Source organism: Acomys minous, assembly GCF_964271855.1.
Source record: "Acomys minous genome assembly, chromosome: 16".
In the NCBI taxonomy this organism is placed as follows: Eukaryota; Metazoa; Chordata; class Mammalia; order Rodentia; family Muridae; genus Acomys; species Acomys minous.
The window spans coordinates 2,295,369-2,310,107 of record NC_140498.1 but is presented as its reverse complement, the minus strand read 5'-3'; the positions used below and the strand labels follow the sequence as shown (position 1 = coordinate 2,310,107).

The window sequence follows — 14,739 nt, the reverse complement described above, 5'->3', positions numbered from 1 at the left end:
CCTTAGCCCCGCCCCGTCCCAACCACCCTGCTTTGCCAGGCCTCCAAGCCTTGCTCCCCAGGCCCAGAGGCAGCCACTTCTCCCTCCCATCACCCAGGACTTGGCTTCAGCATCGCGGGGGGCGTCGGGAACCAGCACATCCCAGGAGATAACAGCATCTATGTAACGAAAATCATCGAAGGAGGTGCTGCCCACAAGGATGGCAGGTTGCAGATCGGGGACAAGATCTTGGCGGTGAGGGCCGGAATCCTGGGGTCTCGGGGTCCTCACTGCCTGACCCTAGCTGCTGTGGTTCATTTCTGGCACTGTCTGAGCGTTGCTTCCATTGACTCTCCAGGTCAACAGTGTGGGGCTCGAAGACGTCATGCATGAGGATGCTGTGGCAGCCCTGAAGAACACATATGACGTTGTCTACCTAAAGGTGGCCAAGCCCAGCAATGCCTACCTGAGTGACAGCTATGCTCCCCCAGACATCACAACCTGTGAGAGCCCTCCAAACCTCGAAGCTTCCCAAGACCCATCCTAGTGATTCCTAAGATAGGCAGACCCGTGACAGCTCCTGTGGCACCCGTGACAGCCCCTGTGGTATCCATGACAATCCCTATGGTATCCATGACAGCCCTATGGTATCCATGACAGCCCCTGTGGCTCCCATGACAGCCCCTGTAGTACCCATGACAGACAGACCCTGTGATATCCATGACAGCCCCTGTGGCATCCATGATAGCCCCTGTAGTACCCATGACGCCCTCTGTGGTACCCGTGACAGCCCTTGTGGCACCTGTGACAGCCCCTGTGGCACCTGTGACAGCCCCTGTGGCACCCGTGACAGCCCCTGTGGCACCTGTGACAGCCCTCTGTGGCACATGTGACAGCCCTCTGTGGCACCCGTGACAGCCCCTGTGGCACCTGTGACAGCCCCTGTGGCACCCGTGACAGCCCCTGTGGCACCCGTGACAGCCCCTGTGGCACCCGTGACAGCCCCTGTGGCACCTGTGACAGCCCTCTGTGGCACCTGTGACAGCCCTCTGTGGCACCCGTGACAGCCCCTGTGGCACCTGTGACAGCCCCTGTGGCACCCGTGACAGCCCCTGTGGCACCCGTGACAGCCCCTGTGGCCTATTTCCATGAGATGACCACAACCTTTGGTCATTGTGGTGGCTGGAGAAGATGCAAAGCCAGTCGCGGAGAAGCACTGACACCCGTCATGGGTGTCTTCTTGTCCAGGAGACACAAAACCCACTTGGTCTCATGGTTCTGATCAAGTCCTCAAGTAACAGATAATTTTTACATTCTTTAAAAATGTAGGGAAAGAGCTGGGCACAGTGGTGCATGCCTTTAATTCCAGCACTCCTGAGGCAGAGGCAGAGGCAGGCAAATCTCTTGAGTTTGAGGCTAGCCTGCTCCTGCAGAACTGGTTCCAGCATAGCCAGGGCTACACAGAGAAACCTTGTCTCTACCCCCTCATCCCCCATGCACAAAATGTAGGACAAGAGCCTGCCGTGATGGGACATACTGACTTTTCTAGCACTTGGAAGGTAGAGGCAGGAAGGTCAGGAGTTCAAAGCTATCCTGGGCTACATAGCAAGTTTGAGGCCAGCCCGGGCTACTTAAGACTGTGAGAAAAAAAGGGGGGGGGGGGAGAGAAAAGGACAAAGGCTTCACATTTCTTTAGTAACAATAGTTCACAAGGCCACAGAGACATCGTGGAAGGGGGCCGTAGAGGCCAGCTGTACTCCCGAATGGAGGTGTAAGTTCAGAACACCCTGGTAGGGACCCACGCACAGCAGCCCATTGAGGATAACACTGCCACAGAATGAGGTTTGTTTGACAAAACCAAGGGTGGTTTAATAATTGAAAACCTCCTTGAAATGTATTAAGCACTGAGAAGGACGGGTGTGGTGGCCACATCTGTAATCCCAGCACTCTGGAGCCAGAGGCGGGAGGACTGGAAAGTAACAGGCCAGCCTGGGCTACAGAGTGAGATGAGACCCTGTTAAAAAAAATTTTTTAAAAAGAAAAAGAAAAGGAAGAGAGAAGTTCAAGTGCAGATGTGAAAGTCAACTGACGATACACTCAACATCTATTTTCAAATGCCAACCTTCAGTGAGCCCAGGAGTAGAGGGTGCTGTGACAGAGTGAGTATGGACCAGGAGCCAAGAGGAGACTCCATATTAGTAAGCCGCAGCCGTGTGGCCCGTCCTCCAGCAGTTAGGCCAGAGCGCACTTACTGCTGCGAGTCGTCACTGCCTTCCAGCAGTTTCTCCATGTTGGTGCTGCTATTTCTTACCAACCAAAAACTTGCAATAACTAAGAAATAAATTACCAGCCAGACTCAGTGGCACACGCCTGTAATCCCAGCAGTCCCAGCAAGCACTTGGAGAGGCGGAGGCAGGAGGATCTCTGTGAGTTCGAGGCCAGGCTAGTCTACAAAGAGAGTCCAGGACGGCCAAGGCTACACAGAGAAACCCTGTCTTGAAAAAACAAAAGCAAAAATTATTTATTTGTTTGTTTTTTTCTTGCAAAAGTGGTGGGGATGGAACCCAGGGCCATGTGTGCTGATGCTGAGTGAGTGTGCGCACCTGAATTACACCCTGGGGCTTACAGCCCAGTGGTTTCTTCCCCCACCTTCCTCTTCTTAGTAGACTCAATATATGTTTATTAAGGAACGAACCCAGAGGGCTCCACTTCCTTCCATGCTTTCTTTTTTCTTTTTTTGTCAGGGTCATTCTATGTAGCTCCACCTAGTCCCTATGTAGGCCAGGTTGGCTTTGAACTTGTGCCAATTCATTTGTCTCAGCCTCCTGAATGCTGGGATTACACGTGTGTGTCACCGTGCTTGGTTTTAGGATTTTTATTTATGGGTATTTTTTTTAAAAATAAAGATAGGGTTTCTCCGTGTAGCCCTGGCTGTCCTGAACTTACTATGGAAACCAGCTAGTCTCAAACCAGCTTCCCAAGTGCTGGGACTAAAGATGTGTAACATCATGCATGACCTTGTTACACCAGTTCTTTTTTTTTAAATTAGAGAAAACATTGGCTTATTTCTCTGTGTATATTTGTGTGGGTATGGACATGCCATGGTGTGTGTGTGTGTGTGTGTGTGTGTGTGTGTGTGTGTGTGTGTGTGCGCACGCGCGCGCAGGTCAAAGGACAACTTGTGGAAATCTGTTCTCTTCTTCTCCCATGTCGGCTCTGGGGTTCAAACTGAGGCCATCAACCTTGGTACGGGCACCTTTACCTGTCCAGCTACTTCACCCATCCCATGACCTGTTTGTTTTTGTTTTTCAAGGCAGGGTCTCACTATGTAGCTCTAGCTGTCCTGGAATTACGTAGACCAGGCTGGGACTCGAACTCAGAGATCTACCTGCCTGGGCCCTCACCCCATCCCAGTGCTGGGATTAAAGCTGTGTGCCACCATACCAACTATGATCTGGGCTGTGCTGGGATTTCGGGCTCGTGCTGCCATGCCCAGGCAAACTTCTTCCCTCCTTCCTTTCTCTCTTTTGTAAGATTTTTGTTTGTTTGCTTTTGCTTTTCGAGGCAGGGTTTCTGTGTCTAACAGAGCCCTGCGTGTCCTGGACTTGCTTTGTAGCCAGCCTGGCCTTGAGCTCCCAGAGATCTGCCCGCCACCATGGCCAGCTTGTAAGGCTTTGTTTTTAAGACATCTTTATTTTGTTTTAAATGTGTGTAATTGTCTTGCTTGCATGTGTATCTGTGTGCCACTTGTGTGGCAGCCTGTGCCCAAGCAAGTTAGATGTGTGTTACAGGGGCTGGATTTCCTGGACTGGAGTCTTAGGTAGTTGTGACCCACCATGTGGGTGCTGGGAACTGAACCAGGGTCTTCTGAAAGAGCAGCCAGTGCTGAGCCATGTCTCCATCCTCAGTTTCTCTGTTTTCAAACGTTGTTTTATTTTACTTTAAAGCAGTGTAATTCTCAACCAGGATAATTTTGTTAGGCTAAATTTGTCGTAACATATTGATTGTTACGATTAGAGCGGGGAACACAGAAAAGGAATACTTTTGCCATTTGGCCAGAAATATAATAAATTAGTGGGACGTGGTGGCACCCAGCACTCGGGATGCAGAGACAGGTGGATCTCTGTGAGTTCGAGGCCAGCCTAGTCAAAAAATGAGTCTAGGACAGCCAGGCCTACACAGAGAAACCATGTCTCGGATTTCTTTTTTCTTTTTTCTGAGATAGAGTCTCATTATATAGCCCTGGCTGGCCTGGAACTTGTTATGTAGACCAGGCTGACCTGGAACTCACAGAGATTCACCTGCCTCTGCCTCCTTAGTTCTGGGTCTATAGCTGGGTGCCACCATGCCATTGAAAATGATGACACCCCACCCCCAGCCAGGGTTTCTCTGTGTAGCCTTGGCTGTCCTGGCGCTCACTTTGTAGACCAGGCTGGCCTCGACCTCACAGCGATCTGCCTGCCTCTGCCTCCTGAGTGCTGGGATAACAGGTGTGCGCCATCACCTGGCAAAAATGATGAAATTTTACTGAAGGGTATAAAATAATATTTCTGGATGGAAAACATTTTAAAGCTATTTTTACATTAATTTGTGCATGTGTGTGTGTGCGTGTGCATGCATGTGTGTGTGTGTTTGTGCATGAACACATGCACACTCCCAGGCTCACACATCATAGTGAATGTGGAGAGGCCAGAGGACCGTTGCTAGGAGTCAGCTCTCTCCTTCCTCCATGGGGTACTGGGTATCAAACTCAGGCTGTCGGGCTTGGTTGGGAGGAATCTTTATCCACTGAGCCTGTATGGAAAAATCTTACTGTGTGAAAGATCTCAACCCTCCTCAAATTATACATTTCATGGAATCCTAATCAGAATTTCAGTATTATCTCTGGAATTTATGCTGCATCTTAAAGTTCAATTGGAAAAACGTGTGGGAGAGTAACTAAGACATTTTTTTTGTGTGTGTGGAAAGAATGAGATATTTCCTTCATCAAATGTGAAACACGCTTAGGCCATATTCACATTTAATGATACTATTTGTTTTGACATTTTGTCTAGAGACAAAGTCTCACTGTGTAGCCAAGGTTGCCCCTCACCCAGCAGGCCCCCTGCCTCAGCCTCCTAGGGCTGGCATTGCAGGTGTGTGATCCTGTCCAGCTTTCTGGGACTTTTATTTTATTTTATTTGGTATTTTGTGTTTTTTTCAAGACAGGGTTTCTCTGTGTAGCCTTGGCTGTCCTGGACTTGCTTTGTAGAACAGGCTGGCCTAGAACTCAAAGTGATCCACCTGCCTCTGCCTCCCAAGTGCTGGGATTAAAGGCATGTGCCACCACCTCCCAGGCCTATTTTTTGGTGTTTTTGAGACAGGGTTTCTCTGTGCATTCCTGGCTGTCCAGGAACTTGCTCGGTAGACCAGGCTGGCTTTGAACTCAGAGATCTTGCCTGTGCCTCCAGAGTGCTGGGATTAAAGGTGTGTGCCACCACTGCCCGGCCTCTGGACCTATTTCTAAATTTACCAAAATTAACTTGGGCTCATTGGGAAAAGGATGATTTCCAGTCTTGGGCAAGAAGCGTAAGACCAGAGACAGGAGGGATACTATAGACTTGTGGTCCTGGGGTTTGGGAGGCTGACGTGGGGGGATTGGGCATAAAAAGGAAGTCTGGGCTCTGTAGAACCTGTCCCAAAAAATGGCTGGGAGGACAGAGTGCTTTCACAGTGTTCATGAAGCACTTGGGGTTTATCCCCAGTGCTGGCTGGAACTGGGTGTTAACAGCACATGACCAGGAGGTGGAGGCGAGGGGTCGCTACATGAGATCCTGCGCTGAAAAGTAACTTTAAACAGTTCTGGGGAGATGGCTCACTTAGCAAAGTGTTTCCCTCACAAGCATGAGAGATAGAGCTTGGTCTTTAACACCCACATAAAAAGCTGGGTGCTGTGGTGCACATCCGTCATCCTGAGGGGTGATGCAGAGACAGGTGGCGTCCTGGAGCTCAGTGGCCAGTTAGCCTGGCTGAACCTGTGAGCTCCAAGTTCAGCTAGAGACCCTGCCTCCAAAAGTGAGGTGGAGCCAGGCGAGGTAGCACACACATGTAATGCCAGCACCCAGGAGGCAGATGGCAGTGGGGTGTGTTCAAGGGTAGCCCAGTGACTTCTAGGACAACCAGAGCTACATAGTGAAATCCTGTATTGAAATAAGTAATGAATAAATAAATGAATAATAACAAGATAAAGAATGATTTTGGGGAAGACACTTTAAGTCAGCCTTGGCCTCCATCCTTGTGCATGCTCAGTAATGTGCGTGCAGACACACACACACACACACACCACCAGCACCACCACAACAGCCAACCAACCAAGCCAGAGAAAGAAAAATATAAATGTGTAAGATGAGCCTTAGTATTGTCACACTAGAGTGCTCTAAGGAAGGGACCCAAGATTATTAGAGTCACAGCAGACACAGGAGCCATTGTTGAAGAGGATTTTCCTGGCCTTTCAGAATTTATTTCGTATGTGAAACACACGAGGTCATAATAACACCTAAGGAAAAGTTGGGAATCAGGCCTGGTGGTGGGTGTTTGTAGACTCAGCTACTCAGGACACTGAAGTAGGAGGGTCACCTGAGCTCAGCCGGGCAGAAGCAATGGACTGAGATTCTGACTTGAAAGTAAAACTCAAATGGAGCTGTGGTCAAATGGGCTGAACTGGGGAGCTGTCATGCAGTGATTGTGTTTGGATGAGTGAGGTCTGGGGTCCCATCTTCACTACACAAAAGTTTCCCCTTGTTTCCTTTGGAGGATGCTGGGTTGCCTAGAGGCATACCATTCTTCCTGCAAGTGCAAATAGTGTAGAGAGAGATTATCCGCCTCTCCTTCGTATGTAAACCGTATCACAGACTAACCATAAGATTGCAGTGCAGCAGTTCTTGTGTGTTTTCTTACTGTTACTATTTTTTTAAAAAAAGATTTGTTTATTTATTTAATATACATGAATGCTTTATTTGCATGTACACCTGCAGGCCAGAAGAGGGCGTCAGATCACAATATGCATGGTTGTGAGCCACCGTGTAGTTGCTGGGAATTGAACTCAGAACCTCTGAAAGAGCAGGTGGTGCTCAGAAGCCCTGGGCAATCTCTCCAGCTCTCTACTATTCATGTTTTGAGATAGCCCAGGCTGCCTTCAAAGTCACCATGTAGCCCACACCAGGCTTCAGTGTGCAGCACCCTCTTGAGTGAGGTAGTAGGGTGGGCACAGTGCTCAACAGGAAGGACAGTCCTTTATAAAAATCTCACTAATGATTGTAGAACACTAACATTTTGCAGTCCCTGTGTATATCAGAATTAGACATGGTTGCAGGGACTTAGGTTAAAGCAGAGCACACTGTAATGGGCAGACCAGACTGATGACACCAGAACTTGCCAATTATAGAAAGACAGGCAGCTAGCTCCCCAACCCCCTTTTTTTGAGACAGGGTCTTACTATGTAGCTGGGCTTCTCCAGTGACTCTATAGAGTGTGTGGTACCACACCCAGGTGACTTCACTGTATCCTGGGGTGATGCAGTGGGAAGTACAGGGCACCATCCTGGAAGAATATTTTCACACTAAATTCCTGTCTGCTCAAGACTCTAGGACCAGGCTAGGAAAATGAGGAAGGAGTTGAGACGGGGGGCCAGGTGTTAAGCAAGACCACGGGATACAAGCAGGACGATCCCTCTTAGATACGGGGGAAAACTTTAGATAAATGACCCAGTTTCAAAACAAAACAAGCCAGGCACCGTGCACATGCCTGTAATCTCAGCACTCAGGAAGCAGAGGCAGGTGGATCTCTGTGAGTTCGAGGCCAGCCTGGTCTACAAAGCGAGTCCAGGACAGCCAAGGCTGCACAGAGAAACCCTGTCTTGAAAAAACAAGGCAAACAAACAAAAGATACCAAATGAATGACCATGAGGGAGAGGAATTTAATGGATTGAGAGACACTTTAGCCAAAAGGCCGTCTGAAAAGCATAATACTAGTATTTACTGTTGTCACTATTGTCATCACCGATCCTGGCATACTAAAGACGGATGACCTTATGACATATGACCCTTACCCTGTGATGTCATCTGTAAATCTCTGACCCCTGCTGCTGTTGCTGATCATCAACATACCTTTCTGGCAGAACAACTCCTTTGGCTAATCCTGGCTCTGGTCTCCTGCTGGAGAGGGTGATGGAGAGGATGGGCGGGCAGGTGGGTACCACTGCTTTTGCATTTTCGCCTCATCCTTTTCTATCTTCCCTCAGCGTATTCTCAGCACCTGGACAATGAGATCAGTCATAGCAGCTACTTGGGCACTGACTACCCCACAGCCATGACCCCCACCTCCCCTCGGCGCTACTCCCCTGTGGCCAAGGACCTTCTGGGGGAGGAAGACATCCCCCGGGAACCAAGACGGATTGTGATCCATCGGGGCTCCACGGGCCTGGGCTTCAACATCGTTGGTGGCGAGGACGGCGAAGGCATCTTCATCTCTTTTATCCTTGCTGGTGGTCCAGCTGACCTCAGTGGGGAGCTTCGGAAAGGGGACCAGATCTTGTCGGTAAGAGAGGCCTGTGCAAGGGTCTGCACTGCCCTCCCGCACCCCCCAGGAGTACTATGCCTTTGGGGAGGGGCTCGAAGGGCTCGAGCCTGGTCCTACTGGACCACTCCCCGACCCACTCCGACCCAAGGGCTGATTGTTGACTTCCCGTCTCAGGTGACAGCCTCTTCTCCCTTTCCAGGTCAATGGCGTTGACCTCCGTAATGCCAGCCATGAGCAGGCTGCTATTGCTCTGAAGAACGCGGGTCAGACGGTCACGATAATCGCTCAGTACAAACCAGAAGGTACCATGCCCAAGCTTGCGTGTCTTGCTTGCTGAGACGGTCCTCAGCACTGACTTTTTATTAGCTCATGGGTGACCTCGGCAGGGGCGGGGTGAGGGTAGAGGGGTGTGCCATTAGGATGGGAAGAGAGTTGCAGAACATTCCTGTTCTTCCTCAGAGTATAGCCGATTCGAGGCCAAGATCCATGATCTTCGAGAGCAGCTTATGAATAGTAGCCTGGGCTCGGGGACTGCGTCCCTGCGGAGCAACCCCAAGAGAGGGTTCTATATCAGGTGAGAAGCTTGGTGGGCCTGACTCTCGAGGTCTCCCTGTATTCCTCTCCCCCTGAGCTTGTGTTCATCACCAACACAGCTCTTTCCCTAACTCCAGCTTGCCTTCCATTCTCCCATCCAGACGTGATGCTTGGCCAGGGGTCTGTGGGCTTTGGCTGCACAGATTTTCTAGAATATATCATCTGGTTGAAAAAAATAGCCCCAAGTGTCTTAATTGTCTTCTAGCGCCTGATCACCCAAGTACTTTCCCAGTGGCTCTCAAGGCCAGTGCCTGACACAGCAGGCCTCCGTGGCTCCCTCCCTCTGTCCTGCCTTCCCTCTCTCCCTCTTTTTCCCTCGTTGCCTAGGCTGAGTTTGAGCCCCTGTGCCTCAATAATCTTCCAGCCTTAGACTATAGGCATTTGTCACCATGCCCAGCTTTGGGATATTTTGGGTCTTCCAGCTTGGCACCCTTGTGGGATGCTTCAGTGGGAAGGGCTGCAGCTCTTTTGTGCCTGCCTCCTGTCTTTCTTAATTCTTTCCTTTCCTTTCATCAATCCCTGCCCTACCTGCCCCCCCCCCCACCATGCTAGAACTTGACTCCTGGCTTCATGCATGTTAGGTAGGCACTGAAAATCCCCTTCAGCTCACCTCCTGTCTGCTTAGTAGCATTTACTCTCAGGAACATTTACTCTCAGGAGCATTTACTCTCAGGAACATTTACTCTCAGGAGCATTTACTCTCAGGAACATTTACTCTCAGGAGCATTTACTCTCAGGAACATTTACTCTCAGGAGCATTTACTCTCAGGAGCATTTACTTTCAGGAGCATTTACTCTCAGGAGCATTTACTCTCAGGAGCATTTACTCTCAGGAACATTTACTCTCAGGAGCATTTACTCTCAGGAGCATTTACTCTCAGGGGCATTTACTCTCAGGAGTATTTACTCTCAGGAGCATTTACTCTCAGGAGCATTTACTGTCAGGGCTCCTTTTCTCATGATTCCTCTTCTTGTCTCCTCCCAAAGTATTGAAGTCTCTTCCCTCTTCTTGCCTCTCTCTTTCTCTGTCCCTCTCCTTCAGCCTTGCTTCTTTGTCCAGTTGGCTGGCCCTATCCGCCCTCTGCTGTACAGCTCTTAGAGCTGTCTGGCCTGGCTTGATACCTTCTTGGAGGTTCAGACTAATTCTGGCTGTTGCTTTTGGGCCCTCTCCATTGGGTTGACCATGGCCATGTCACATTCACCATGTTCTACACTGAACTTGCTGTGTTCCTTCTTGGAGGTCTACGCCTAAGATCTCCCTTACTCTTAGAAACTAGTGGGCCCCTGGGGTCATTCACTTCTCACTGCCAGGCGATGGTACCCGGTCCTGGGGGCTTTTCTCTATACACTGCTGTTCTTTCAGAAACTTCACAGAACTTTTTGTCTTTAGACAGTTTTTGGGATTCCTTTGTACCATCAGCTTTGTTGCAGATCCTTTGCCCTGGGTCGGGGTTCTCTGGGGGAGCTGGTGTGCCCTTCCTGGAGTCCTCAGCTAGGCCCTGACCCATGGTCACTTGTGCTGCAGGGCCCTGTTTGATTACGACAAGACCAAGGACTGCGGCTTCTTGAGCCAGGCCCTGAGCTTCCGCTTTGGGGATGTGCTTCATGTAATTGACGCTAGTGACGAAGAGTGGTGGCAAGCGCGGCGAGTCCACTCTGACAGTGAGGCTGATGACATTGGCTTCATTCCCAGCAAGCGGCGGTGAGGCTCCTGGGCCTGCAGCCTTCTGGGGGAGAGGCATGTGGGGCCCTGCAGCCTTTCGGGGGAGAGGCGTGTGGGACTCTGCAGCCTTCTGGAGGAGAGGCATTCGAAGTTCACAAGGTCCCCACCAGGGTGGGCATTCAATAGGGGACTCTCGGGAGTCTGCTAGGCCCTGCTGGGGACCATGGCTCCCATTGACCCCTGAGAGAGAACTTCCCCCTGAGGGATGTAGGGCCCAGGTGTTCCTGGAAGATGGGGCTGTCACCTGGTCCAGAGGGTGGGGACCTCACTGAGCATTTTCCTACTATTTCCTGCTCTCCCTCCATGTGTCCCATAGGGTTGAGCGACGAGAGTGGTCAAGGTTAAAGGCCAAGGTAGGTGGAAGGTAGCTGATGGGCCTGGTGGGGAAGTGGTAGGGTTGGTCTCTGAACTAAATCCTGAACCTACCACAAGGCTTGCTTTTTCTTCTAGGACTGGGGCTCCAGCTCTGGATCACAGGGTAGGTGGGGTTAACTGGAAAGCTGTGGGGTGAGCAGAACATGGCGTGAGCTCCCTTTGACACTCCCGGGACAGCAGGCGAGGTGGCTTCCAGGTGCCCCGTCTTGGGAGCCCTGTCTTGCAGATGCCCTGTCTTTTGCCAGGTCGAGAAGACTCGGTTCTGAGCTATGAGACAGTGACGCAGATGGAAGGTGAGCCTCGGCCCCAGCCTCACTCCTCCTGTCCACCCGCTCTGCTTGCTGCTTAAGCCAAGCTCTTTCTCCTCAGTGCACTACGCTCGTCCCATCATTATCCTTGGGCCCACCAAAGACCGTGCCAACGATGATCTTCTCTCTGAGTTCCCCGACAAGTTTGGATCCTGTGTCCCTCGTGAGTACAGCGGGGCGGGGCGGGGCGGGGGCTTGGATCTTTATGGAGTTGGAATTGGTGGGGGGACCCAAGGAGTCTCACTTTTTCCGGGCCATACCACCGGAAGTGCAACACAGATCGCTTTAGAGGAGAGAAAGCTGTCTTGCCCACTTCTATGTGTGCAGCTGGCAAGGTTGGGCCAGAGCCTGGGAGGCCCCTGGGTGGCAGTTCTGCCCCACTTTAGTCTCTGTCTCCCTGGGTACTCTGGGGGTAGGGGTGAGTTTGGGGGTCGGGGCATCTGGTATTACGGGGTGGTGGTTAGATCTTTGTGGGGTGCGATGACTTCTTGGCAGATACGACACGTCCTAAGCGGGAATATGAGGTAGATGGCCGGGATTACCACTTCGTCTCCTCCCGGGAGAAAATGGAGAAGGACATTCAGGCGCACAAGTTCATTGAGGCTGGCCAGTACAACAGCCACCTCTACGGGACCAGTGTCCAGTCTGTGCGAGAAGTAGCAGAGCAGGTAAGAGCTGGCGGGCGCCGTGCCCTCTTCCTCCTCCCCTCTGCCCACTGCATTGCCCCTCAGCTCTCTCTAACTCTCTTTCTCTCTGTCTCTTTCCCTGCTGGGTCTGCACTCCGCTCCTCCACCTCCTTCTCCTCTTGGGCAACTCTGACCGCCTGCGTCCCTTGCTTCCTGACCCCGCGCGCCGCACTGCCATCTGTCCCCGTCTGTCCTCTGCTGCTCCCTTCCTTTCCCCGTTTCTTCCCTCTCCCTGGGGCTTTGCCTTTGGTGGCTTTGCCTTCCCCAATTTGTTCCCTTCTTTCTCCCCGACTCCCCTCTGCTCCTCTTCTCCTTTAATGTGGGGTCCCCGCTCCCCTCTCTCCCACTCCCTAATCCCCTTTTCCCTACTGCTCCCCACACGCCCTGTCCTCCCTCTGTGGCTCCTTTCTCCATCTGCCTCCCATCTGTCTCTCCCATTCCTTCCATCTGTCTGTCCTCTGTCCGTCCTCCCTTCCCTCCTCCCTCCTCCCTCTATCCTAATTTCTTTATCCTTTTCCTTTACTGTCTTTCCCTGTCTGCCCTGGTTGCCTCCTGCATCCCACCTTTTGCCGTTGCCCTACTGTCGCCTCTTGGGTCCCCTCTTGGCCTGTGTCCTGTTCTGCCCCTTCCTTGCCCTCTTGGGCCTGGATTTCCATCTTCCTTTTTCCTTTCTTCTCTGTTGGTCACTCTGTCCATACCTCTTTCTGGTCTCTTGCCTACATGTCCTTTGGCATCTGTCCCTTCCCCTTTGGCCAACCTCCTGCCCCCACCTTTCTATATTCTGTGTCTCTTCCTGGCACCTCTGTCTGTCCTTTCCTGCTACCTGCTGGTCCCCCTCCACCCACCCCGCCGGCCCCCAGGGGAAGCACTGCATCCTGGATGTCTCGGCCAATGCCGTGCGGCGGCTGCAGGCGGCCCACCTGCACCCTATCGCCATCTTCATCCGTCCCCGCTCCCTGGAGAATGTGCTGTGAGTATGGTCCTGGGGGCTCCCCCTCTGCTCCCTACGCTTGTGATCCTGGGCTCTCAAGGCCTCCCCGACTTTGATCTGTCCTCTTAGAACCCCGGACAGCAACTCCCACAGTGCTCAGAGAGCCGGCTTGAGAGTAGAGAGGAGCTGGAGCTTGACGCAGTGGCCTCTCCTCCTTTCTTGTGCCGTGGGCGACGCAGGACTAAGTTCTCAGTAGCCTCCTGGGACGCACACAGGCTGGGGCGAACCAGAACCTCAGACGCAGATGGGAGTTAGAGTCTGGATCCCTTCTGTGGGGCTCACAGACAGAAGGGCGAATTCCAGAGAGGTCCTGGATGGGGTGGGCGGCCGTGAGCTCATCTGTAGCCCCAGAGGGTTTGCTGTGTGCTCCAGCTGCGGCTTAGCACGCCAGGATGGAGGAGGTAAAAATGCAGAGAGGGGTCCAGCCCTCATGTCTGCGTCTCTCTCCCTCTTGACAGAGAGATCAATAAGCGGATCACAGAGGAGCAAGCCCGGAAAGCCTTCGACAGAGCCACGAAGCTGGAGCAGGAGTTCACAGAGTGTTTCTCAGGTGAGAGGCCGGCAGCTCCGGGAGCCGTGAGCGCGGCGGCGTCTGTGCCGAGACTCGGGGCTGCCTTACTGGGCCGGCGTGGGAGGAGGTGCCCGTCGGTGGGCTCTTCCTGAAGGAGGAGGAGGCACTGCTTGCTCTGCGCTCCTTGGCCTCACGCCCTGCTCCACCTCACTCACAGCCATCGTAGAGGGCGACAGCTTTGAAGAGATCTACCACAAAGTGAAGCGCGTCATTGAGGACCTCTCAGGCCCCTACATCTGGGTCCCAGCCCGAGAGAGACTCTGACTCCTGCCCTGGCTCGGCCTGGACTCACCCTGCCTCCATCACTGGGCCCTTGGTCTGGACTGAATAGCCCAAGCCCTTCGCACCCCGGCTTCCCTTCCTAACCCTTCTTATTTATTTCCTTTCTAACTGGATCTAGCCCATTGGAGGGGGGACACTCCTCTGCATGTATCCCTGTACCCCAGATCAGGGCTCCTGGACCCCAGGAACCTGGGGTCTGGGGGGTGGGAGCTGGGCTCCTGGTTCCGAGCCCTTGCTCCTTAGGACCCCTACCCCTGCCCGCCCCCATGCACACACAGACCCACTGGGGGCCTCCGCCCTCCCCATCATCTCCCACACACATTCCAGAAGTCAGGGCCCCTCTCAAGTACCCGCTGTAGGGATGCAGGGCCACAGGCTGCCGCGCTCTCCTGAGGCAGGGGCTGGGGTCACCCCTGCCCCGTCATAACTCCCCATGCCATTTGATTTCTCATTTATTTTCTCCATTTTTTTCTTCTCAAAGGTGGTCTTTGGGGGGAGAAGCAGGGGGACTCTACTATGCGTACCCTGTCTTTCACACACCTCCCACCTTTTTTTTTTTCTTTGCCGGTTTGCATGAGTGGAAGGTCTAACTGTGGCTTTTTACTTTTTTTTTTTTCCTGGGATTTTATTTTACTTTATTTTATTTTGGGGAAAAGGGGAGGGATGGGTCTAGG

The 14,739-nt window shown here is 52.2% G+C and overlaps 1 protein-coding gene across 11 annotated transcripts in view; it reads left to right on the top strand.

The window, feature by feature from the left end:
* The window catches only part of DLG4 (discs large MAGUK scaffold protein 4), a 28,046-nt gene extending 13,364 nt beyond the window's left edge, over window positions 1–14,682 (top strand). For 10 of the 11 annotated variants that reach the window (XM_084763704.1, XM_084763703.1, XM_084763701.1 and 7 more), the window contains 14 exons: window positions 98–234; window positions 338–482; window positions 8,258–8,553; window positions 8,735–8,837; window positions 8,995–9,109; window positions 10,655–10,831; window positions 11,169–11,205; window positions 11,303–11,330; window positions 11,473–11,520; window positions 11,597–11,698; window positions 12,031–12,203; window positions 13,082–13,191; window positions 13,671–13,762; window positions 13,941–14,682. In XM_084763704.1, coding sequence (XP_084619830.1) covers window positions 98–234; window positions 338–482; window positions 8,258–8,553; window positions 8,735–8,837; window positions 8,995–9,109; window positions 10,655–10,831; window positions 11,169–11,205; window positions 11,303–11,330; window positions 11,473–11,520; window positions 11,597–11,698; window positions 12,031–12,203; window positions 13,082–13,191; window positions 13,671–13,762; window positions 13,941–14,047 — 1,670 coding nt within the window. In that variant the 3' untranslated portion in view covers window positions 14,048–14,682. The remainder of the gene's footprint in view (window positions 1–97; window positions 235–337; window positions 483–8,257; window positions 8,554–8,734; window positions 8,838–8,994; window positions 9,110–10,654; window positions 10,832–11,168; window positions 11,206–11,302; window positions 11,331–11,472; window positions 11,521–11,596; window positions 11,699–12,030; window positions 12,204–13,081; window positions 13,192–13,670; window positions 13,763–13,940) is intronic. The other variant, XR_014775794.1, reaches the window with a different exon arrangement.
* Window positions 14,683–14,739: the final 57 nt, after the last annotated feature.